The sequence below is a fragment of the Podarcis erhardii genome (genome assembly GCF_964252035.2).
Source record: "Podarcis erhardii genome assembly, chromosome: 3".
Lineage (NCBI taxonomy): Eukaryota > Metazoa > Chordata > Lepidosauria > Squamata > Lacertidae > Podarcis > Podarcis erhardii.
The window spans coordinates 77,654,086-77,681,157 of NC_138507.1; the positions used below are offsets into that span (position 1 = coordinate 77,654,086).

Genomic DNA, 27,072 nt, shown 5'->3' on the forward strand with positions numbered 1-27,072 from the left:
ACTAAATTACAGCAGCAAGCCATAATAAGAGGAAGATGCTCAGACATAAAATCAGTGACACAAGTAACTATGGCAAGATGAATCTTCTTTAGAAGCATATGGTAACAAGAAACCAGGCCTGGCCAAGTGAAAGTCAGCTATTTACTGTCCACAAAGATGCACATAAGAATCCTAGGTGCTCAAAGAAGCTGGTCATCTGGTTTAAGTGCTGAAAATGAACGATAAGATTCTTGCATGCATGCAATCATCCAGATAGAAATCCAGTTACTCCAAATGAAACCTCACCTCTACTTCATGGTAAAATGTATGCTTTGCTTTTTCATGCTAGACTTTGAGAAATGTGTAAAGATCTAGCTGTGTGTTGCCCAATACTACATGATGAGCAGAGCCATAAGCTATCTCTCTGTTATGTACTACTTAAAATAATGCTGAGAAAGGAGTCCAAACAAGATTATTTTTCTTGATCTATATGCTATTCAGTTGCTGTGGCTATATCCTATAATATAAATAATTTTATACAGTACAATGATCTCCAAAGAGCAGCAATATTGAAAAAAATTCAATATTCAGTGTGTTTTAAAATACACAAGTGTATTTTAGAAGTATTTTTAAGGAAGTAATCACTAGCTAAATCTCAATTACCTCACATTCCATCCGCAGTAGTGCACCAAGTAAAGGACTTCTCCACCTTCAATATCAGAATCTTTAATACTAGCTTCATACATTTTTTGATTTTTCCCTCGTCCATACCGCACTTGGACTTTCATGCCTGGTGGATAACACTCAAATTCTTCTTCTTCCTCATTGTTGTCATTGTTGTCATCTTCCTCTTCTTCCTCCTCCTCTTCTGCTTCTTCTTCTTCATCTTCTTCTTCCTCCTTAATGGTGCCATTGCTTGAAAGGTTTAAAAAATGTCAGTTAATAAAAAGATTGGAAAAAATGTTCTGTGCCAAATGGCGTATATTGATTAATACTGCGGATGCATAGAGGGTGAAGAACAGCAGGCTCCATATATATATGTAAATATATATGAAATCCCTTAAAAGATGAGAATTTTTAATTTATATTGTCAACTGACAAGAATATAGACAAGAATTTAGCAATCAGAATAGTGACAGAAAGAAGCTTTAAATCTTACAGAAGATTTTAAAAAGATGACTTGTTTTAATGAAAAAAATGTTTACCACCATCTATGAAGATTAAAGATGCAGTCATAAGCCAAGATGCTACTGAAGCTGTCTATCCCTAGCTGAGACCTCTTCCCCCCGCATCTTGGGCCCATATTTCCCTGTCTCTCCCAACAGAATGTATTTGAATTTTTCACTTTGTGCTTCATACATAACTAGTTTTCAGAACATAGAATCCTAGAGTTCTAGAGTTGGAAGGGACCACAAAGGTCATCTAATCCAACCCCTTGCAATGCAGAAATCTTTTGCCCAATGTGGGGCTTGAATCCACAACCCTGAGATTAAGAATCCCATGCTCTACCAACTGAGTATACACTGAGGTCTTTTTTTTTTGTTTTGGAACATACCACTAATTGGCAAAGGACTGCTTTAAAAGCACAGGTATGCTTTCGTTGCTAAGGCTTCAATTAAAAAAACTGTGCAATTAATTCCGCACACTGAAAGCAGTAGCAACCCAAGCCTCATGGTTAAATCTCTTTTGACATTGGGATGAATTTTGAAAGTAGCTTGTGAAGAAGGAGGCAGGTGTGTATCTATTTAAAATCTCAATGGGCACACCCACACCCTTGGGCACGTATAAATTAGCTCTTTGGATCCTGGTCATGACACAGAAAGTAGTGGTCTAAGTTTTCAAAATTAAAAACTCAACCCAATATTTATGAATTTTAAATAACAGATATTTTTTTCAGGTCCTCTCCCTAGAAGTCATGGGCAGGAAGTATGGCACATTTCCCGCTGAATTTAATCATGACTTTTGAAGAGGCAAGCATCCAAAATTGATGGCTATTTTTCACAAGCCTTGGCAAAAATCCAAAGAGGGAGAAGTTGAATGAGAGAGAACCACATGCGCAGTTGAAGCTCTCCCTAGCTGTTTTTGCCATAGCAGTTTCTGCTGCTAAAGAACCAAGCCTTTGTTGAGTATAAAAAGCAGTTTTTCTCATACCCAGCGGCAAGTGCTGTGACCAGAACAGATAGTTTAAGTTATACATGTTTTCTCTCCTATGTTACACACATTAATTTGTCTCCAATAATAAACTGGATTTGGCAATGTGCTTACTTCATTACGCTTAATAAGTAAGCACTTTTTGGAGAAAATTTCAAAACCATAGTAAAATGTTTTTTGAACAAGTTACAGCTAGAGAAAGAGCCTTTGCAAAAAATTTATAATCTAAACTTTAATTTTTAGTATTTCATATAGAAAAAGCCCTTTCTCATCTAAATGAATGTAATATGGTTTCCTCTCCCAGTGTTCCAAGGATACAAATTTCATTGTAATTCAGATGCTTTTCCCACATAAAAAGGGATCAATCTCCCAGAAAGAACAAGCTAAACCTTAATTTGTCCATGTGTCTTCAACAGGAATATCAATGAAATAACTGTAGGGATTTTGAGCTCAACAAACATGTTTTCCCCCATTTCAATTGTTGTTTGTCATACAACAGTCTTACCCCCACCCAATGCAGCATATTCAGCCACACCTTTTCAAAGAATTGGAAAGGACCCTGAGGAATGATCATCTCAAAATGTATTGATTTTTTTATTTATTTATTTATTTATTTATTTATTTTGCAGCACAAGGGGTGGGAGCATAAAGCCATTCTGTAATTTAAAAAGCAAACAAAAAAGCACTATTGGGTGTGCGGGGTTAGTAACTGATTTTCAGTTTCTCATCTAAAAGGGATCCAGGAACACTTGCATAGATTTCAGCATTTCTCTCTCATCTGTCCCCTGCTTTCCAACATCAATTTTACACCATCAGTGCTTTCAATTCTTTTAAAAAAACACAAATCTATTAAATATTAGGCAGCACACTAATGAATAAGTTCCTGTTAAACAGAAAATTCTATTTTTTTAATATTATGTGCATTTTTCATATTAAGTTATTATGAAACCTTAAATATATAAATAAGGAAAAGGCAAAACACAGCCATTGGTGCCCTTCAGTTCTCACTCTTTTGCTTTTAAAGTGAGTAACTAACCTTCAATGCAGGGGGAAAAATAAAAAATTAAAAGCTTGAAAAAATTATGGAAGCGTGAAAATCTCAGCAAATTAAATAATCCTCAAATCCTCAGAGCAACTTATAACATCTTCTGGAACCAAATACCAGGATGCATAATAAAGTTAAACCGGAGATCATTTTTAAAAATATATGTTTAAAAGGGGTGAAGAGTGATTTGCAATCACAGATGGAAGATACAAAGATGCAACCGATGTCAAGAATATTCATGTCAGGGAACAGCAGAACTGTCAAGAATACATGCCTCCAAGTTTTTCAATAGATTTTTAAAAATAGATCTGTACTATGAAGACCACAGCATTCTATTCCCAGATTGAAAATCTTGCCATACAGAAAAGAAGCAAAGCACTGAATACCATGAAGCAGAAGCCCTGAGGGAAAATGTTGCCAGGATAGGCCAGTATGCCTTCAAGAAACCTTACTTTACGTATCTGCATACAGACAGAAGCTAGATTTCTTGGATTCCAGACTTTGGTAAACCTAATATAAAAACCATTTGCATAGCAGATGATGATGTCTATAAGATTTTAAATAGGATTTTAAAAACTCCAGTAAAGTGAAGATTTTGGCTAAATGGTAGTGTTGTAAAGCAGACAACTGAAAGGTCAGTTCATTAGAACGGTGGATCCCAAAGTACATCAATAAGATAACACAGTAAGATGATGATGTAAGCAGTTCCCATATGTAAGCTGCCTCAAGCAGTTCAAGTAAAAACTGTCCTAAAGAACAGGAGCTTCAACCTTCAGAAAAGGAAAGTGAAAGAAACCAGCCAGCGACAACAGAAGACTGCAACTACGTTAAAAGGTTTATAGGGAACAGACACACTTGATAATCATCAAAGTAAATACTGTTAAAAGACGAGCCTGAATATTAGTGTATAAAGGATTTACTATCACAATGCAGTAATCGCTCTGATCATATTTGAAAGAGGAAAAATATTAATTGTATCTAGAGTCTGCTTAGGGTAAATCCCTCTTCCAAATTTCAAACTACTCTGTTACTTCTACATTAGTGGCCATTTTGCATAGTATACATCATTTACTCTGATAATTGCTCTCTTGAGAAACATCTTTTACAAATCTCCAGAAACACAATCTAAGGAACCGAACACTTCACTCCTATATAATCAATAATGCAATTCAACTGAAATAAGTATATCAAGCAGCACTTTGATATGCCTAACTAACTTGAATCCCCCCCCCAAAAAAAAAATCATTGTGAGCACGGCACAGTATCCTGTGAAGTTTCCTCATTTCAAACCAAGTACACTCAACAACAGTATCTGCTAGAAATCAATGAGGCTCGATCAGCGTAAGTCATTTTCTATTGCCCCTTACGATACTCATCGTAGTGGTCCTATAAATGTGATTGTACAAAATGATTAACCAATGATAACATCTGTGTGAACAGCACAGGCTTCTACTTGCACAATGGGATTTCCCTTTCCCCTCTTCACCCATTCAGTACACCCCATGCCCCCAAAATCTGCTCTAACATTTGGGGAATGGGGGGGGGGGAGGCTGCAGAGGGAAGGGGAGGAAGGGCAAGTCCCATCATGGAAGATGAAGTCCATTTTGCTCTTTGCATTTTTAGGAAAAGCAAGATAATTTTTCAGAAAAGATCTGTTTTCACTATGCAGGCATATCCACATACATGCACGACCACGTATATGCATGTCACCAGAAAATAAATAATCCAATTCACGTGGCTCATGAGGAGAGCCTCACCGGAGCTGGAAGAGGATGTCAATGAGGGCAGAGGGAGCCTCAAAGAGTCTGGAGGCACAATGGGGCTTTGTTTAGGCTGCTCTGCCTCCCCCACCGCTTTTCCATGCATCCTCCAGCCTCCAGCTGACCCCAGAGCTTCAATTCTAGTTGTGGATATTTTTGGATACAGTAATTTTGGGGGGGTCTGGATTGGAGACAGAGCTTCAGATAAGATATTTAGAGAGTGCTTCCTATCTACACAATTTTCACTAATGAGTGCGAGGGCCCGGAACATAACTCTCATGTAAGTAGGCAGACACTATATATTTGTTTAAGTTACACATTTTCTGCTTGTTTTCCCTAGGTTTTATATCTCAGATGGGGACCTCAGGCCCAGCATCTGAATATAACCCTCCTCACCTCTCTATCTGGTCCTTGGGACTTGGCCCAGGGCGCACACCCTCACCAACCTTACTTCATTGCCTTCCTGGAATGTGTCCTTGAACTCATAGAATTGTATATTGTTCCCTTGCCGAGCATCAGTAAGTTCTTCTTGATGTTTAGTTGGATTCTCCGTTCTTGTAACTTCTTTTCACATGTACTTTTGGCAAGCCAGGTGTCCCCGATTTTAATTTGTACAGCTGGTTCTTCCTGCCTAAGTGCAGAACCCGACGTTTGTCCCTATTGAAATTCATTTTGTTAGTTTGGGCCCAGTTCCCCAATCTGTTAAGCTCATCGTGAATCCAGATTCTGTTACTCAGCGGCATTGGCTATCCCTCCCAGTTTGGTGTCATCTGCAGATTTATGAGCACCTTCATCCAAATTACAATGGGCCCAGGACAGAACCTCGAGGCATCCCACTTGTCACTTTTTTCCAGGATGACAAGGAACTGTTATCACAGTTTCACAGGCTAACCAAATAGCATTCAGAAGTTTTCGGCACTTTAAAATGTATTCCATGAAAAGTAAGAGAGAGGCAATGTCTGCATAGCTACACAAGTTCTGTCAGTCTTTTGGACTATCCTTAAAAGGTGGTAGTGGGGACAGATTGTGGCAATTTTGAATTTGCAACAATTAACTAATTTCCTGATGGAAGCACACCATAGCTAATCTCAAAGACTATGAAAGAAGCACAGCTATATTGCTTAATTTATTATCATTATCATTACACATTCCATAGATTTCAATCACTGATTCACGAAGTCGTATCTATCATTAGCTTTAGCAGATTGCCCCCCCCCCCTCGTAACTTGTAAATCTGTGTCCAGGCATTACTATATCATGAGTCACAGAAGCAAAACACAAATATAGCAAAGCATAAGAAATCTGTTCTCTAGAAAAAATATGATGCCCATCACTATTGCAACTCACAATTCTAATTGTCCCAGACAAAACACTAATAAATTTATAGACTAAAGAACCAGGGCCTGAGGAATCAGAGCTTTCAAAATGTTAGAATTTATGTATTTGTGACTAGAATACAAGAGGCAAAATGTGCAAAACACAAGTACTGGATACATGTTCAACACATTATTTTAAACCCATTTGTAACAACCACATAAATTAATGTATGTTCTGGGAAGAGCAAAGACAACAGAACAACTTGTACAAAAGCCTCCTTTTGTATCCCAATATGCTAAAATGCTCTTCATTTCAATTAAATCCAAACAGCCATGGTTCTCTTACTACCTTATCCCACAATAGCTGTTTTATTTCAATGAAGCTATTTAGCTAAAAGTTGCTAACCTCAGGATTAGTGGGGGGTTTTAAAAACAAAACAAACTATACTTCCATAAGGTTTTGATGAAAGTAGAACCACACAAAAGACTCGTGTCCGATCTATGCATTTTAACAGTATGGTCATTACAGGCCGCAGATACAATCTTTGTATGTAGTTGTACCTGAGATTCTTCAATTACATGTGTAACTTGCAAGAAATCAGATAACAGTGTTTGCAGATATGAAAGAGTGTACAAAGCTGAGGGTTGTCTTGATAAGTATTTTTATATGTGAGACTAAACAGCCCACTGCAATCCTAACTGAAAGCCACTACAGAATTGAGGCAATGCAATGGCTAGCATGCTCCTGAACAAAAAAAGTGGCTAACAGCACAAGACTGCCTATTCTCAGGCAAATCACTAGTGAAACGGAATTGCTAAAGATTATCAAGTGTAGAAGGAAGGAAGGAAGGAAGGGAGGGAGGGAGGGAGGGAGGGAGGAAGGGAAGAAAGAAAGAAAGAAAGAAAGAAAGAAAGAAAGAAAGAAAGAAAGAAAGAAAGATGTTCAGATACAGTAACTCTGATATACAAAACTTACACAGTGAAGTGCTCTAGTGAAGTGTTTCTAAGCCCCAAATCAAGATACTAACAACCAAAGTTTTAATCACATTATTAACATATACTAGATATACAGTGATATTATACTTGTTTGTCAAATCAAGAAACGTGTCTGAGATAAAGGTAACTAGAAATGTATATTTTGAAAAACAATAGTATACTACACAAAAACACAACAGGGGCCACATCAGGCCACGGCTTGTAGATCCCCAACATAGCAGAACGAAGTACTAATATTAGTAGTAGTAAACAGGAATGTGAGTGCTACTTTTTATGAGACAATACAGTGCACAGTTACATTTGCATCTTCTGTAAAAACATGTATACAAGGAGGCACATTGTTACTTATCTAAGCCTAGAGCATGCGCAAGAAAAGGGCATGTATATTCCTCCCTTCATTGCTACAAACCTCTTACAAACAGCTCCACAAGAAATACTCTTCCCCCACAATGTTTCCCCTTCAGTGACTTTCCTGACTAGCTCCTTTTTACATTATTTCACCACATTCCTCACAGGTCCTCGTAATAAGCAGCCCCCAACACAGAAATCATGTAATGCACTGAACTGGTAACAGCAGGCACAATTCTTACTGTAGTCAAATATACAAACTTAAGATAGGTACAAATTACAAGTATAAAAGTGAGAATTGTAAATGAACTACTTAGTCCCACTAATAATGTCTGAAACCTGAACTGGAAAAAGCTATATTTTCCAAAAGAAAAAAAAAGTGCCTGAAAGATTAATTCACAATAAAGAAATCCATACACTTCAATTATCAATAAGCAGTGAACTCTACATGATACCAAAATATGAGAACACAATGGGTCAATTCCAACATACCATACATGTCAATCTACATTTCAAAAAAAGGGGAGCATTATTTTTTATATACATAAAAATGATCAGTCGATTACCATTTTGCCTGAAAGGCACACCACACCTTTATGCATGTCTGAGGGTCAACTACTCAGATAGGCTGTCGACCTGAATCTAGCCACATGCATGACACGCTGATAATAGATACTCCTATATTTATTTCAGAAGCAGAATGGCAATAAAATAATTCCATTTAGATGTTCAACATAGTTGTCACACCATAGCAGCAAAATTAGGGAAGTCTTGGCAGATCAAGACAATTACTTGATCAGGTGCTTCAACAAAGTAGCGGTACCATCAGTTCTACTGATGTTGTCGCCTTCCAGTAGAATAAATTTATGGAGTGAGTTCTACTGATGTTGTCGCCTTCCAGTAGAATAAATTTATGGAGTGCTAATCTATATTCAGTTGATTTCTGGATAAGAAATCGTCTCTTTCCTTTTGGTGGCGCACCAGATGAGCCAAATCTTTAAAAACTCCAACCTATAACTCAGTGTTTCTCAGACAGTTGGCTAGTGTCAAAAATTCATTGAATGTTGAGTAAAGACTGGGAAAAGCTGGAATTGGAAGGAAGGTCTCCCTCCTCTGAGGGGAAAGGGTAAGGGGAGGTGTTAAAGGTGAGATTATAGGTTAATATTTTTATAAGCTAGAAATATAAAGTAAGAGAATGAGAGGAAAACTGTTGTAGGAGGAAGAAATTAATGCAATAGTATTAAGGAGGAAGGGCTGAAAGAAACAGCAGTCGGCTGGGTATGTGTGAATAAGGTACAAGTTGAGTGTGAAAGGAAAATGGGAGAAGATCAGTACAGTGGTGCCTCGCAAGACGAAATTAATCCGTTCCGCGAGTCTCTTTGTATAGCGGTTTTTTCTTCTTGCGAGGCAAGCCCATTGACGGCTTAGCAGATTAGCGCTATTAGCGGCTTAGCGGCTTTTAGCGGCTTATCAGCTTAGCGGATAAACTGATAAGCGGCTTAGCGGCTTAAAAAAAGGGGGGGGGAACCCTGCAGGAACTCGCAAGACATTTTCGTCTTGCGAAGCAAGCCCATAGGGAAATTTGTTTTGCGAAGTGCCTCCAAAACGGAAAACCCTTTCGTCTAGCGGGTTTTCCGTCTTGCGAGGCGTTCGTCTTGCGGGGCACCACTGTAACTGTGGTAAGATGAGACAGTAAAAATACTTTAGAGGCATGTGGGAGTGTGAAGGGGGAAATATAAAAGAAAAAACCTTCTCCACTTAAAGAGCCTCTGAAGAAGCAAACTCTGCCAAAAATAGGGAGGCTGAGTCACAATACCTACAGAGCAAATGTCTGTACTTAACCAGAGGAAAACTGAGCTATGGAACTCCTTGCCACAAGGAAAATGCTGTGACAAAGATGTCAGCAATTTCCAAAGATGGATTCGATATCAGTAGAAAATGATGTCAGCAACTGTCAGCTGATTATGCCAAACTGTTTTCATCTGTCACCGTTTTGTGACTGGCTCTGCCACTGCACCATTTTGTGACTGGTGGGCCTCAATAAATTTAAATGAGCCTCGCGGGCAGAAAGTTTGAGAACCTCTACTGTAACTTTTTTTTGCCCACAATTTATTGTTTAGCTTTCCCCACACCTTTTTCTTTTAAATTATCCTACACAATTCTTCCAGCTTTCAATCCTACTCCATGCATATCTTTCAGTATTGAAGTCCATGATTACCAGTGTGGAGAGTGCTGCTGCAACCCGGCCCTGACTGCAGGCCTACCATGGGTATCTGGATGACCACTGTGAGAACAGAATGCTGGACCAGAGAGGCCTATGGCTGCTTCCCCATCACTCTTAATTATCTTTTTATCAGAAGACAGCAGATGACTTCTCTTACACAACCTCTATATTATTCAGAATAATGAAGCAATTTAACTGGACATCTCCGACAAAAAGAAGCACCAAAATAAGATGGTATTCATTGAGCTTTTTGACATAAAGGCTGCTTTCCTAAACAAGTTGACAAAAGTAAGTCTCAGTGAATTCAGTAAGACTTACTCTGAGGTAAATGAGGCTGGGATTACAGCCTAAATTATCTAGTTCCTCTTAAGTTCTAGTTCCTCTTTGATCTTTTAGAGATCAAAGTCAACTCAGATTTGAAGCCCAGTATTGCTCCCCTCATATATAGGTTTTAGCTGAAAATAAAAGATTCTTACTTTTTCTCCCTCTCTTCCGTTTCAAGACTGGTATTCTGATTTTCCAAGTCCTTACTCTTCTCATCCTCTTTATGTTCCACACTGGCTTCATCTGTTTTCAATATTCTTAATTCCTTTTCCTGGTCAGTGTGTGATTCCTGAAAACCTTTTTTGCTTCCCTAGGAGAAATAAAAACATTGATATAGATCACAATTGGAAAAAAACCTGTTAGTTTTCAATTAGGAAGAATCTGCACCAGCCATTTTCTCTGTTGGTATCTATACTGGATTTGAATTGATTTTATGTATGTGCTGATGTTGTTTTAAACTCTCTGTCTGTCTGTCTGTCTCTCTCTCTGTGTAAACTTTTTAAAAATTGTTTTTATTGATGCAATTGCTTAACTGTTTTTATATATGTTGCTGTTTTATATATGCTTTATTATATTGTAAATCACTTTCATGAAATAATAATACATCTCTAAGGAAGTACTGCTGCAATTCACATTGGATCATGAATGTTGTCCCTTGATCCATGTCCAGGCTGCTGAAACAGGACCACTGGTTTTACCTGTGAAGGGTATTTTTTAGTGAAAGGATGTTCTTAGGTAGAATGAGAGCTCCCTCAAGCACTTGCAAGCACAATTGCAGCTAAATTAGAGATTTACCCTCTCAGCTGGCCAGCCCCCAAGCTGCAACATCCTGCACCCAACACACTAGTAAGAAAACATACCAACAACATGTAGCAACAACAACACACACTGAGCACTGCCCTGCTCCGTCACACAAGGCAATCCAGATACAGAATCAGATAAGAACAAACCAAATAGTGAGTGGTAGGGTAAGGCTATGAAAACATCTTTTCACTCAAACAAAAGGACTCTTCATGTGTCCAAGTTACCCAAAATAAGGTGGGTCTTGGCTGTCTATATCCCTGGAAACACATGGTGAAGCACATGCCTCTCAAAAGTGTCCCTGCAGAGATGTAAGTATCAATATGGTAATCTCTTGTAAAGGAACGAGGGCTCACCCAGGCCAGAGCATAACAGAGAGCATTTAAAGATAACGCTGCAGTCTCATGTAAGAACTAAGGTAAAAGGTAAAGGACCCCTGGATGGTTAAGTCCAGTCAAAGGCAACTATGGGGTTGAGACGCTCATCTCGCTTTCAGGCTGAGGGAGCCAGCATTTGTCCACAGACAGCTTTCTGGGTATGTGGCCAGAATGACTAAATAGCTTCTGGCGCAACAGAACACCATGACTGAAACCAGAGCACACGGAAACACCGTTTACCTTCCTGCCGCAGCAGTACCTATTTATCTACTTGCACTGGTGTGCTTTTGAACTGCCAAGTTGGCAGGAGCTGGGACAGAGCAAAGGGAGCTCACCCCATTGTGGGGATTCGAACTGCCGACCTTCTGATCAGCAAGCCCAAGAGGCTCAATGGTTTAGACCACAGCGCCACCCGCGTTATGTATGCACTATTGGTCTGACCGTAATACTCCATGACTTAGGGCACCTCTTTCTTTTGATATGTTTGCATATCAGAAAAGTGAGTAATATTTTTATTCACAGATAATGCCATCTCAAATCCCCAAAAAATCCTCTTCAGAGGAAGTTTTCAGAGGGTTCTAAGGTGCACCCATTCTTTACACAGAGGTTCCTTATCACAATCAATCTGAAAAGAGTGGGAAACTGAACCAGACATCTATGGGTGGCCCACCTTACGCATGAGTGCTTTAGCAGTATCAGTCCTCTCAGCCATGGTATCCATGCCAACAGAGACAGAACCAGGTTTTCTGCCCATGACAGTAAAGGTCAATGCCATCCAGGAGCATTGTGTTTATGAGCTGATTTATATGCTGCCTTAAGGGCTTTAGCCTTCAACTGCTTTATCTTGCCCAGAGCCCCAGAGTAGCTGTAGCTGATTACTGAGACCTAATGGGTGATCAGCAAAAATATTATATTTTAAAAAGCTACAGAGCTGCTGGAGGAGAACTGTGAAAAAATGTCAGAGTTCCGGAGGGGAGGAAATATCCCCTCCATTGACCAAAAACAAAATTCGGACACTGGGGGTGGAGGGTAGTTCACTTTAAACCAGGGACAAGCAGCAGGGGAGGTGATGAAGGGAAGATACAGAGCAGAAAGAGTGTAAAATGGTAAGGCACATAAGAAACCCAAAAACTCACACACAATCAAGCACTGTACATCAAGACAAAAATTCACGGGACTCCCTAAGAGAGAAACAGCATCAACGCAACCTTCCCCCAAATAAGCACAGAAGCACTAACAACAAATGATAAGCAACAATGTCATAAAGATAAGCTCCGAAAACTGTAGACAAAACACAACTCTGAGCAAAGCTGAATGGAGAATGTGAGATACAATCTCACAACGTGAAAGCAGTAAAAACTGCTGGGAGCTGAAGAGCAGAAACCTCTAATTTAGATGTGCTAGAGGGAGCTCTCATCCCACCTTACAACATCTCTGCTCAAAGGAAAAAGGAACATAAATATCGTAGGAAACATTGTTCACCCGTAACTTTCCAGATATTTTTGACCAGGAGAACATCAGGAACATGGAGCTCTGATTTTCCACATGGTGCAAATTATTGCTACAAGGAATTTGTAAGGTCATGTTAATGTAAGGAACTTTCAAACTGTGTTATCAGTTTCGTAGCTTGAGACCTCCTAGCTTAACGGAGCTTAGCAAAAGCAGGAGCAAAGGGACTGGGTGTGAGGACAAAAGTCTGGTTCAGATCTTGGGACACAATCTCCAAATGTGGTCTAGATATCGCAGAGACAAGTGTTTGATTTCTGCCTAAACAGAGTTTTTAGGGCCTTCTTTAGAATTCTGCAAGACACCCACAAAGGTATTTCTTCTGTCAAAGTGAATCTGGACTGCAACAGGTTCTTATTAGCTCTGAAAATGACATTAAGACTTTGAGAAATGTAGCAAAACTAGCAAACAGTATATTAATGCTAGAATAAAACGCTTTGCTTTATAGGCACAATATCCACTCAAATAATATTTCAGCTTACATTAACAGAACACAATGGTATATTTTACAAAATCTTCAAAAAATAATGGAACAGCTCTTACCAAGGAGGACGTATCATTTTCTTTTCTTTCACTCTCATTCTCAGCTTGTGTGTCTTGTTGTTTCCTCATTACTTCATCATCTCTTTCTTCAGTTTCCACCTTTATTTCTTTTATATTTTGCTCAGTTTCTTCATGCTTCTTCATATCTTTTTCAAGGTCCTTACAGGGCTGGCTCACTATTTTCTCTGGTAATGCCATTTTAAATTCAACATTAGCGGATGTACAGTACTCTTCAAAGCCATAGAGGTATCTAAAAGATGGCAATAACATCATGATTAGTTCACCATAGTTTGGTTTATGAGATAACTACACTTTTAAGGATGTAAACTAATTTGCTAAATAATGGTTTAAGATTGCTTTGTTTTTCTAAAATAAACCAACAACATGGTACCAGCTCAAAATTGTGTTGTTGTTTTAACTGCCCCCAAATGTCAACTTGTTTTTGAGAGAAATACCTGAAAAAAGTTATGTTGAGTCTGGTTAGTCTAGCAACATGGAAGCTCAGGAATAAAATTTAATAACTTTCCAAACAAATTTGAAAGAGGACTTACTGTTAGCTGCCAGAACAGCAGACTTGATTTGGGTAGGTACTACTACACATGGCATGATACAGCCAAAATAGATAAAGACACCTTAATTAGAACTGTATCCTCCTATTTAGGATTAAGCCCCATTGATGTGACTTATTTCTGAATGAATACACACGAGTACAGTATTAGGTTTGCACTGTGAGAATACTGGGTTCTTTGCTCTGTGGATGTTTCTGGAAATGCAGGAAGGATATGATTTTTGCAAATCCCGCCTTTCTCCTGAAGCCCCTTATACCACCTCCCATGCTGTTCCAGAGATCGTCTAACCCTTTAGAGCAAGGGTTGCAGACAGAAGGGGGACTCTTTGAAAATTACTTTCCCCATTGTTTTGTTCATGGAAAGCTCCACTGAAACAAAGCTGTTCATGACTGAAGAAACACAACTGAATATAGCCCATTATCTTTTTTTTTTTATTTAAATGATGACAGTTTTAAAACAGAATACCTATGCAATGTTTATTTTCGCTGAGATGAAGCATTCAACGTTGAGTATCAAAGTGAGGCACACAGTTTTATATATACAGATCTACTTACTTTTTGTATGCACATTTAACATTATATCCAGCGGCAGAGTTCAAGACAGGGATCCCAAGATCCTGATACACTTGCTTCCAGACTGCTCCACTTTCAATCTATAAAGCAAAATGAAAGTTGTTATCCCAATAAAAAGCATTATGTCTATGTTTAAATGAATAATTCTGCACAGGTGTCTAAATAAGTAATTTATTATGAACTTTAAGGGTCTAAAATAGCACACACAAAAATTAGACGCCCATACTTTAAGAGTATTCAAATTCACTTCCATCTCCTGTGCACAGATAATACATATGTATTTTGAAGTAAGTCTGTCTTCTATGGGGTTAACACTCAGATAATTGGGTATATGTAATGACTGGAGACTTCATACTAAACTACTATTACAAGCTGCTTTCTTTTTTAACCTAGAAAAGAGTCTTAGTGATAGAAAAATTAATGCATAAAAAGTCCTTAGTGTGATGTCCACCTCATCATCTACAAATCTCCTCTCCTAGTGGTTTTGAAGCTGCACTATTAACTTTTCTTCAAATTGCAAAATTATTTCTACTCTGATTAATAGTACTTACATTATCAAATCCTCCAAGCTTATGTACAAGTCTGAATAATTTGAAGAGATTCAAGTTTCTGTATCCAAGAACAGGTCGTTTATTAATAGGAGTCCCTGTGAAAGAAAGTATTTTGAAGTGTGGCTTTTTAGCTTGTAAAGAGTAACTCATATTGGTGTTAATGGACATAAATCAGTTCAGTGTTTCAATCTCAGACTATACCACATATATATACTGTGCAGCTCAATACTCTGAATATTTACTCAGAGGTAATTCCAATGAGGCTTACTCCAGGGAAATGTGCATACGACTGCAGCTGTGGCCTTATCTTCCTAGTTAACAATCATGTAACAGAACTCGTATTACACAGTTTTTCCAAGTAATTGGAAAAGCCATTATCCAAATATGTGTGGGCTCCAAAAGTTCTAAATGGTACAAAGGGATCTTCTTTGCAAAGCTGAGATGAATTAATTTAATTCAGCTTTGTTGTCAAATCCATTCATTCTGCCCTATGATTACTAAAGGGCAGTTGGACAACTGGCATTATGATACAGTTAAAAATAAAAATATAATGAAATAATATTTGCCCTGCAATCATTCTTCTCTTCAGGCCTGTGCAACTTGTAACCTACAAAGTTGAACACACCACACCAGCAACATATGGCAGCCATGAAGGGCTTGATAAACTTCCAATTTTAGCTGCCTGCAAAGGATTGCACAAGCACCTGGCAGGCCACAAAACTTGGCTGGTGAGCTGTGTTTGGTTTTGGTGGGTTACAAGTTGTGCAGGCTTGTATATAATACAGACACACACTGCATAAGTTATTAGTTACTCTGTTGTTTCTTTACTTGCTGCATTTTCCTTCCATTTTAAAATTGATGTGCTGTTATTATATTTTTACTTTGCTATAACCTGTCCAGGGAACACTAACTGGATGTACATGTAACAGGATACATGTTTTAGAAAAATAAACAAATAACAGGTTTAATATATAAATGAAATATTTTGCTGTACTATACCAGCTAGAATTCATTTTTTATTTCCAAAAAGATAGTGCTGATTTTTAAAAGGAACAACTTTCAACTGGCCTATCTGATGTAGTGGTTGAAATGGGGCGGGGGAGCCTTTTTGAACCTTATGGCTGCATTCCCTTCTGGGCAACTTTATGAGGGCAGGACTAGAAGCAAAACACTGATGTAAATTTTATCTTTGTACAGTAGGCTAGCTTCTAAACATACGCACAACACCCCTCGCTATCCTCCATCCAAGCAAGGGAGAATGATTATCAGACTTCAAGGATACATTCCAGCCAGGGTAAAAGCACCATAGGAGGATCTGAAACAAGGCCAGTGTGGCCTGCCAGGGCCCCCAAAGGCTAGAAAGAGGCTTGAAGAGTCACATTTGACCAGAGGTTCCTCACCCCTGGGCTGGGACCTAGGAGACCAGGGTTTAAACCCCAACGGAGCTTTGAAACTCACTTTATGAAAAGCAACAAGACAAGTTTTCAGGGGTGTACTACATTCTCATACTGTACTACATCCCCTATAGCGTAAAAAAAACCCCCATATGTTAAATATAATGACATGCTTACCCCTGTCTTCCATGAATTTATAGAGTTGTTGTAAGAAGTTTTCTCTTTCCTCTGGAAAGGGTTCTATTTCTTCCTAATTTAAACAATATGGTAACAAAAGCACATGTTAGACTGCCCCGTTAATTGCCACAGTTTTCTTTAAAAAGTATTGCAGGGAATTACATTTATATTTTAAAGGTTCAGGAACCATTACATAATGCTTCGGTACTTTGGCTTTGAAGGCAAATGTCATTTCTCTGTATCTTACACTAATAACTGTTTTAAGTGGATTTTAATTGCAAAACGTTTAGTTTCACTCTGGGGAGCCATCAAAATACAAATAAATGCATATTTATAGCATAATCTTCTGTATGTCTGCTCAGAAGAAAATTGAATGGGACTTGCTTCCAAATAAGTGTATATAGGACTGCAGTCTTAAAGTGCCATAATAAGAACATAAAGCAAATCTGAAATAACAAATTAATTGAAATTTGTTATCTGTTATTTAATTACAGCAGTCAAACTGAAATTCCATTTTCCTCTCCAAGACAAAAAATTTTCATTGTGGAGATGGCAACTTTTGCAGAAAGATAAACTAACTCATTTCCACAGATGTTCCACATATATTTTAGCACCATTTTAAGGGAGGTGGGTTTTTGAGTTGCACTTTTTAAAGTTTCCTTCTTCTTTGTAAACCAACAAAACCACTCCAGTGAAAATTTAGAAAAGCAGATGTTGCTGATGTTACAGTTAATCATGTATGTTAGAAGTGGGATTTAGCAAAACACGAAGTTAATATTAAGGAGGATTCTTAGCCATTCAATGCATGCCTGTGCAGGGTTTGCAGATCATGGTGTGTGTGGCTGACTTTTCCCCTACTCATATATGCTGCTAGTTCAATGTCTTATCCCTAATGGCTATGGTATCAGAAGAACATTCTTTTCTTGTTTTTTTTACAAACCCAAATAAGAGATAATGTCCCTTCTTTATTCCAGTCAAGCACGCTCATTGCCACAATTATTCTGCCTATTTCTTGAACTTAAATAAAATTGAAACATATAGGTCATATATCATCCCTGTTGATAGTTTTTTCCCCACCTTGCAGACGTTCACGCTGATCACACACTAGTTTTCTTTGTTGCATAAAGAAAACTGGTTTCCTAGACTAATCAGGGTTCACAAATATGGACAATATACAAGGAAGAGATATGCAAAGGACAATGTAATAAAAGGGTTGATATTGTCTGTGCCACTACTGTAATTCAACAATCAATATACTCCAAACAGGAAATATTCCATGGCTCAACCAAATTACAGTGCTGTACTCGCCTCTTCTTCGCTGCTGTTATCTTCCTTTTCTTTTTCATCTTCCTCCTCCTCTTCTGCTTCGCTACTGGAGCTTTCCTCTTTCAACTCAGTCTTCCAGTTACTGGGAACAGTTTTGTTTTTACGGAATTCTAAGGCTTGATCAAAAGCTGTAAATTGAATGAAACTTATTAGCACTGAATGTCTAGTTTGCTCCTGCATGTAAAAAAAAATAAACAAACAAACAAACAAAAAGGCCAGTTTGGTAAAACACACAAAAAGAGAGAAATGGAGCTTGTTCAAGTTTTCTCCTTGGGAACATACTGGTGCAGGCCATATGCCGTTTTCTTGTGGGGAAAAGATGGTAAGTGTGTGAAGTGATCCTACTTTTATTTGAACATGGGATTTCCCTCACCCTGAGAGATAAAAAGCCCACCTTTGTTCCAGAGGGGTTTGGCTAACATCTCATAGTAAGCACATTCACCGATCTATGCTTTTGGCATTACAAAACTATCTGCTATAGCTAGATACTATTTATCTCTTTCAAGAAACCTTTAGCAGACTGGCTTGGAGCCGCAAGTCCATCAGCCATGGACAAACCCCTGGTATAAGTTCATAACTTTTGTGCATCAAAGTAGTGCCATGTACTCATTTAATCACAGCTCACCTCTCACTACCTTCTATGCTAAAATGGTATAGTTTTATAAATATACAAAATTAAAAGTGCCCTCTGTCTTGATATAGTTTGCCCTGTTCAGAATGGAGTTGCACTTCTCCCTAAAGGATCAAGTCTGCAGCCTGGGTGTGGCTACTAATCTGGTCTTGCAAATGAATGCTCTGTGGGTCATATAACAAATTCTGGTGGGATCTGGTCACTGTTCTTATGATGTGTTTGAAGACACGTGGAACTTCAGTTACTTCTGAGTAGCAAGCATACCTGTTAATTGCCACAAATAGCAGGGAACATACCTTGTCACTAATTGAAAAAAGACCACTATCTGTCTATTTATTTCTGTACATAATTAAAGGTGCTGGCTTTGACTTATTAAGCCTTAAATGGCTTGGGATCAGGGTATATGAAAAACCACAAATTCCCATCAAAACATGTCTGAGTATTAGGATCAGACGCCCTGTTCACAATGTCCCATCTCCTGAAGTATGGTGGGTGGCAGAGAAGGACAGTACCATTTCAGTTGTGGCACTTCATTTAGGGAACTCACTCCCTGTCCATTAGCCTAGCAAATTGTGATAGCTTTCAGGGGTTTTTTTACAAGTGAGGTATCACTCAGCTGATTTATTCTGGCTATTTAAGATAGTATTCAACATGGTCTTGATGGTATTTAATGATGCTTGTCTTGTATGGTGTTGGTTTTTGTTCTTCCTACTTCAATTAGATTATTAGCACCTGCAGAAATTATAACTGAGAGGCAATGTGTACATATTTCAAATACATTAAAAGAATAAGTAATGAAAATTCAGCTGACCCCTATTTACCCCTTCTCTGATATTACAGTTTGGGGGTTGCTTTTTTTTTTTTTTAAAGATCCCAGCTGGGCTCAGAAGGTGTCTGCAGGATTCATCTCCTGGCTGTCCCTATAGCAAAAGCCAGAGACTGCCTGTATGGTTATAACGTGAAGGAGCTGTGTGGGAGAGATGTAATGGAGCCAGACAGGACCAGCATATCAGGTGGCTGCTGACTGGAGAACAGCTGCCAGTCTGAAATTTCATGCTTTTTGTCGTCGTTCTTGAGCTGAACTGCAGGCTGGAATAGAGGACTGCTAACAGTTCACAGAGGTGGGCAACCTGTGGCACTCTAGATGGTGCTGGGCTACTACAACCATCATCCCTGTCCACTGACCATAATGGCTGGGGCTGATGGGAGTTGGGAGTCCAGTAACATCTGAAGGGCTACAGATTCCCCACCCCTCCTGTACAGGAGCTTTGGGAAAGCACAGATGAAAAATACATTGATTTTTTCTTTCTTTGTGTGAATGCCCAAGGGATGAATGTGTGTGGTGTAAATTAGCTGAAGAGGAACAGGTTTGGGAGGTAACCTAATTAAAGGAAAATTTAACTGAGAAGTTTGGAGGTGAACTTATTTGGCTCACCTCGGGGGACACCAGCCTGGAGCCTGTGAGTGCCATGGTGCCCACAAGAGTCTTCATTTGTGCTCCCATGGAGGCCCCAGACTGAGCTTACTTTCTTTTTAAGCAAGTCTCCAGTCCTGCTAGAAACATAGTTATGAAGCAGAACACGCAGGAACACTCTTCTAAGGAATGTCTGTAAAATGAGCAAGCCTGGCTCTCCTACCTGGTCAAGTGTTTTTAGTCAATGTGTGAAGTGATTGATACCAGGCAGTAGGAATCCTGAGGTCCTAAAGAGCTGCTGCTTCCACTCCCCTTTAATACACTTTACCAGCCTGCCTCATATTCTATGCAGAAATTCAACAGGTTAAGCACTCTCTATAATTTTATGTGAGGCCATGCTCCCCATGGCAGCCATTTTGTGCTTTGTTCACACCCCTAAGGCAGCCATCTTATGACAGAACCCTTTCAAAATTCAAAATGTGTTCCCTAGTCCAAAAATGAAGGCAACTCCTGCTCTTCTTTATACTTAGGTTCTGGTTTCGGGTAAGTCACCATTCTCTCAGCTTCAGTCATTCACCTTCTTTAAAACGTTTTTTGCAGCAACAAATGTGAGATCACAGAAGTAGTCTGGTGTTTAAGACAGAGTTTCTGCCTGATATTTTCTTTGAAGCCTTGGGCAAATCACTGATCTCCATTTGGTCTAGCACTCCAAACATTGTTGCAAACATTGGTCAGTCAAATCCCAGTGCGAAGCTTATAAACAGATCGTGAAAGGAACAAATTCCCCTGCTGTTTGTCCCCAGCACCCAGTATTCACTGAGTGTACTCAGCGAGTATACAATTCAGAAGTATACTACCTGAGAACATGAAGGTTCCATTTAGCTATCATGGCTAATAAGAGGAGCTTTCTAGGGTAGGGAACAGGAAAGAGCAACTTTGAGTGGGCTGAACTGCAGGAAAATATGGTAGGAATTGTTTAGCAGTTGGTGGGACATGTAGCACCCTCATGTTTTGTAGCACAGCTGTCCCTCATAGTGTATGCCAGATTTCTAGCCAAATTCAGCTGAAAAATGCTATCTTTTCTTAATTCTATATTGTCTTTACCTTGCTTTAATGCAGCATCAGGCTTTGGTGAAGAATCACTAATCTCTCGAACATCTTTTCTTGGTACGGAAGAGCTAATAAATAATAATAATAATAATAATAATAATAATACAGTATTACAAAACTTTTAAAACAAAAAATTTAAAACACTTTAATAACAAATCATTCTTTCCATCCATGGATCAAACATACCATCCTGGTATTTTCAAAAAAACCAGGTCCATAACCATTATAATTAGTATAAACCTTGTCTGCTGTTATTATGTTCATTTAGCAAAAGTATCAAGAAGGTACTGATTCCTGGGTCCATTACCAGAGCAGATTTAATTCTGTGCAAGAGTTTTCAATCCAAGCTTTCTGTGAGTGGAAAGCAGTAGGAACAGACAATTGTATCCATGGCAGCTGCTTAACAGTGCAATCCTTACAAAAACCCTGCCTTCTTGTGTCAAGCAAGAAGACAAATGGGAGATGGGTGAGTGGTTCACACCTCTCAAAAAATGGCTCCTCAGTCCTGCCTTCCAGAGGCAGAACCTAACCCACCTAGGAATGTCTGCCTCTCAGTGAAGGGAGAAAAATGACTTTATAAAAGGTGACAAGACTGACATTTCCTTGTTGATACTTTCTTAAAGAAAAGAAAAGAGAAAAGAAATTCTTCTCAAGTGAAAAAGTGGCATGAATCAGGTCAGAAATGGGCCCGCCATTTACACTATTTTGAAGCCAGCTGAAATAATACTGTGTTACTGTGATTTACAGTGATACACAGGCATGTTAACCAAATCAAGAACAGACTCATTAGAAATTGTCCATCACAAAAACAAACTTTGACATATAGAACAAGTATGTAAAGCGGCCACCCTTTGACTTATACAGCTGCACAAAATTGCAACCTGATTCCTAACACATATGCTAGGCACTCTACGTAAGTGACATGAGTGGGGTGGAAGGTAGAATGAACAGTTGGTTTGTGCTTCCTGTCCCTCCCTCTTACTGGCATTTAAAAATAAAGCCCTATATATGTCACGCCAGTGAGTAGAAATGACAGATTGTATTAGCTAGTTGGTATAAATAATGACACTGGAAATCTTTCTACTCACAATTTGCCATCCTTGAAAGAACGAACCAGAATGTTATCCTTTTTGACTGCAATTTCATCACTGCAGTCTGGACAAACCACCTGCATAAAAAGAAAGGAAATATTTAAAATATTTTATATCAATATTTGGTAACCATTCTGAGATATTTTAATGAAGATACTTTTTGTTCATATTCTACAGTCCAAAAAACTGGTCACAGAGGTGACTGACTGTCCCTGTCATGGATGCTCAGCACACACAAAAATCCTGCCCAGAGTTCTCTGAAAACTTCAGGGAACTTGTGTGAAGGCTGCCTTCCATTGTGCCATGCATGAAAAACAAGGCTTTGCTCCTCTCCAAGTGTTCTAACCTGTGCAGAGAATTCAGGGAAGGGGAGACGATGTTGTCTTATTTTGCAGTGGGCTTTGAAGAAACAGAAGCAACAAGGAGGACAGGAATTGCATTCTACCTTCTCTTTAAGTCCAGCACTGAGTGAGATAAAAGGCACACACACATTTGCCTGAGTCCTCTGTATACACAGACTGTATACACAGAGGACTTGGGGGAGAGCCCTTTCATCTCATTTCCCACAGAGCTTCAGAGAAAGATGTGATGCTCCTTTCCACTGCTTCCTCAGTGTCTGGTGCAGAAGTGAGAGAAGGAGGAAGCCCCTTGCTGCCTATGCTTCTGAAAAGCCCAGCAGCAATTGAGATACCAATCTTTCCTCTCTTCAGAGTCTTCTAGGGGACGGTGGGTTAGGAAGAAATTTGTGGACCCCTATTCACTACTGATTTCACAAAGAGTTTAAATTGCTTAGCAACTTCAGCCAAATATAATCACCTACATCATATGAATTAAGCCACTTGTTAAATTACCTTCCCTATTTAAAACTGGCACATTGCTTCTAAGATCTTTGATTTGCCTTATTTCAGTTTCTAAAAATGTGACCTTATGGTGCTTTTGGCTAAGTCACAATCTTCCATTAGAAGCACGAACCTAATGCAACCTTCTTCTAGAACATTATCAAGTAATATTTCATGCTTCAGCCATTCTTTTATAATGGATATGACATGTGCATTGCTTTTGAAAGCCAAAACAATAAATCAAAAATAATGATGATTCATTTAATGTCAACTGTACAGTTTAGGATCACATTTACAGTTCTGCAAATATTCATTAAAATTTATGAACAAGTTTTCTATCTGCAACCACTTATATGCTTGTAATTAATGTGACATGATTTACACAATTTTGGGGGAGGGGGCATTTTATTTTTAAAATGTTAATATTCTCAAGTAAGTAAGTGTAAAAAGAATTCCATGCAGCAAAAGGATTGATAAAAACATTCCTGACTCAGGGTCAATCTAGTCTAGCCTGTTTTCCTAACCATGGCTAGCCAGATGCTTTCAGGAAGCCCACAGGGAGAGGATGAAAAAAGTAGCCCACTGCTGCTGTTTCTCCCTAGCAACTGGTACACCACCTCAGAATACAGATCCAGCAATCTGTATGTTTTGTAGCATAAAATAGGAACAATACAGCAGCTTTTGCCTTTGACCTTCTTATGCAATTGGAAGCTGAACTAATAGCATGGAAAATAATGGGGACCATAAAATAGGAAAAAAGAAAAGAAGCAGTGCTCTGTTTTACATTTTTTTAAAAATTCTGCTTTATTGTATACAGACTGACTTGGCACTTACGTGTTATTAAACTGCACAGTTTTTACAATATATGCACTTTATGAAGTTACTGCCCTTAGTGTGCTCAAATGAATTGTAGATAGTATGACTATTCTGACCTTGTTTAACGTGGTGGTTTTAAATTATGAAAGAGGAATATCTCAAAGTGCAAAATATAATTTCTAGGTACTTTTCTCTCTCTTCAAAATAAAGCTATTAAACAATATAAAATTGAAACGCTTACCAAAGCTGGGAACCAGAGGTTTTTCTTTTTATCAGCACTAACGTAGTCTACACAAACAACTTTTCCTAACAGTTCATCAGTTTGTTTTCTGTCATCTTCATCTTCATCACTTGAGGATGAGGAAGATTCTTCTTCTGGGCTATAAGGAAAAGAACTCCAAGTTAAATTGTGCTATAGAGTTCAGAATTTTGATTAGGGTCAAACTACGAATGAACTTTAGCTTGAATTTTGGGAAGTGGGGACTGCTATAGGGTCCATCCCTTTCACTCTCTCTTTTCGTTCTTTCCACCCCAACAGTGGTGGTACAGTGATAGCAGTCTCCCAGGGGCATGAAAGTTGTATTCCATGCTTGTAGCCACCATGTTCCTCATAATGCCCTTGGAATGACACTACATCACATAGTATTATTCTGAGGGGAATTGCGAGCAAGTAACAAATGGTAGCCACCAGTTTTTAAATCCCCATGTGAAGGACGAATTCACATATGATGGTCAGCCTTCTAGTGACTCAGAAACCAATCAGGGCTGGGTGGATTGTCATCCAATCAGGGGAGAGGAGCAAGTTAATAGTTAAAACCTGACAGTTTAACTGGATAACCATTTGAGGCAAGTAACTGGACAAAATACATATGTCATAATTATTGGAAATAAAGGGATAAGTCTTGTTGCCAAAGCTATGCAAGTCTCACTAAGAATCCTGATACAAACAAAGTAGCAAGTGAAAGAAAAACCTGTTGATTTCAAGCTGTATTAAAACCAACTACAAATACATTGTGTTTGCAAATGATAGGAGAGTACAGACGAAACAAAACTTTAAACAGTACTATTAACAAAAACCAAGATTAGTCAAGAATAAGCCATTATCGAAGTGCTTGTATTCACGGTGCACTTGGCAAGGATTCTTCGGTGGAAAGGTTTTTGGTACATCTTTGCAACTTTTTGAAAAAAGATACAAACAGTGTTTTGCCATATGCAAACACACACAAAAAGAAATATATATTCTAATTTAGGTGCTTCATTACATTTGCATTTATGTCTCTATTTCAATGTTTGATCTGCTGAGTTAAAATTCAGAGAACAGCATCTCTGTCACCTGTGCCCCCCATATCATAAATCCATAACATGGTATCAATGACTACCCCCACTTTTTTTCTGAATGTGCGCAACGCCCACCATATAGTATACAACAAAAAATATTTAAATAAAGAACAGCAGCAAGATCCAATACCCATATTCAATAATAGAAGCAAGCATGGCAGACTTGACTAGCCTCTGTTCAGCCCACTACTAAATACAAGGGGAAAGTTGTACTTACACTAGGAGTTCAAGGCTGATTCTACCTTACAACTACCAGCACATGAAGCCAACCTCCAAAAATAACGAACAGTCGATTCAGGACTGCCTAAAAAGTACCTCCTTATATAGACATATCTTACTTATGACTGGGCATTCACTGCCACAATATCTAATGATGGCCACTGGCTTAGTTTTAAAGTGAGGAACTCATGCAAGATCTTTTTACTAATGGCCAAACTTCTAGGTTCAGAAGCAGTATGCCTCTGAGTACTAGTCACTAGGAAACAGAAAAATAGTTTTGTTGTGTTTATGCCCTTTTTGTGTGTTACCCTGAAGCACCTTATTGTCCACTGTGGGAAAAAGGATAATAATAATAATAATAATAATAATAATAATAATAATAATAATAATAATTTATTTATATCCCGCCCTCCCCAGCTGAAGCCGGGCTCAGGGCGGCTAACAACAATAAAATAGTACAACATTCTAAAATCATTTCATTATAAATTAGTTTAAATCAAATTGATGGCAACCACTGGGCTAGAGCTCTGTGAAGATTGTCAAAGGAGGGAGTCAGGCTGTGCCCTCAGCAAAGGCCTGGTGGAACAGCTCTGTCTTGCAGGCCCTGCGGAAAGATATCAAGTCCCGCAGGGCCCTAGTATCTTGTGACAGAGTGTTCCACCAGATTGGAGCCAGAGCCGAAAAAGCCCTGGCTCTAGTTGAGGCCAGCCTAACCTCTCTGTGGCCTGGGACCTTCAGGATGGTTTTGTTTGAAGACCGTAAGTTCCTCTGTGGGACATACCAGGAGAGGCGGTCCCGTAGGTACGAGGGTCCTAGGCCGTATAGGGCTTTAAAGGTTAAAACCAGCACCTTAAACCTGATCCTGTACCCCACCGGAAGCCAGTGCAGCTGGTATAGCACCGGGTAAATGTGATCTCGCAGCGAAGACCCCACAAGGAGTCTCGCCGCGGCATTCTGCACCCGCTGGAGTTTCTGGGTCAGTCTCAAGATAGGCCTTTACTCTATCCCAGTAAGATTCTTCTTATGTCACTCTAAGATACAGTGGGCCAACTGTGGCCTTGTCCCACGCCATTAACAAATTTGTCTGTGTTTTTTTGAATAGCCCTTATGTCCTACTTCCAATACACGTTGGGCCACATAACAGCACTTTCAGTTTAAATTATGCGATACATTTCTACCAACTTCAAACCACCTGCTGAAAATTAAGATAATAACAAATCAACAAACAATTGCAAACAAAAACAACTTACATGTGATTAGATCTCCTTCCTCTATTTGTTTTCTTTCCTATGACAGGAGTCCCAAAATGTTCAGGGTTGGTAAGTGGGAGCTGATCTAGTGTCTGTTGAAAAATACATTACATTTATCACCATTTGAACTGACCTAGGAATTTTCATCAACAAAGTATGTCTGAATATTAATGAATGCATTACACAGCACTGAAAACTGCAATTAAATTAAATTGAAAAGTGATCTTCTGGAGTAGGCAATGGCTCGGATTATACGTAATGCTAAACCACAGTTTAGTGCTATATGGACAGGACTCCAATAGCTTGAGAGAAATGCTTCCTCATTTTCCTCCTGCACAGTCAGGAGGAGGACTTCTGCAGAGAGTAGGGTGTTCCCCACCGCCAACCAATTTTGGTTTAGCATAA

General features: G+C 38.9%; 1 protein-coding gene across 6 annotated transcripts in view; it reads right to left on the reverse strand.

The window, feature by feature from the left end:
• The window catches only part of ARID4B (AT-rich interaction domain 4B), an 83,316-nt gene that overhangs the window by 13,611 nt on the left and 42,633 nt on the right, over nt 1–27,072 (reverse strand). For 4 of the 6 annotated variants that reach the window (XM_081856347.1, XM_081856345.1, XM_081856348.1 and 1 more), the window contains exons 7-17: nt 26,668–26,759; nt 24,102–24,240; nt 22,203–22,282; nt 21,109–21,182; nt 17,942–18,087; nt 16,634–16,706; nt 15,063–15,157; nt 14,494–14,591; nt 13,371–13,620; nt 10,296–10,453; nt 643–894 (exon numbers count right to left, since the gene is read on the reverse strand). In XM_081856347.1, the coding sequence (XP_081712473.1) occupies nt 643–894; nt 10,296–10,453; nt 13,371–13,620; nt 14,494–14,591; nt 15,063–15,157; nt 16,634–16,706; nt 17,942–18,087; nt 21,109–21,182; nt 22,203–22,282; nt 24,102–24,240; nt 26,668–26,759 (1,457 nt within the window). Of the gene's footprint in view, nt 1–642; nt 895–10,295; nt 10,454–13,370; nt 13,621–14,493; nt 14,592–15,062; nt 15,158–16,633; nt 16,707–17,937; nt 18,088–21,108; nt 21,183–22,202; nt 22,283–24,101; nt 24,241–26,667; nt 26,760–27,072 lie in introns of all 6 variants that reach the window. The other 2 variants (XM_081856346.1, XM_081856349.1) reach the window with 2 other exon arrangements.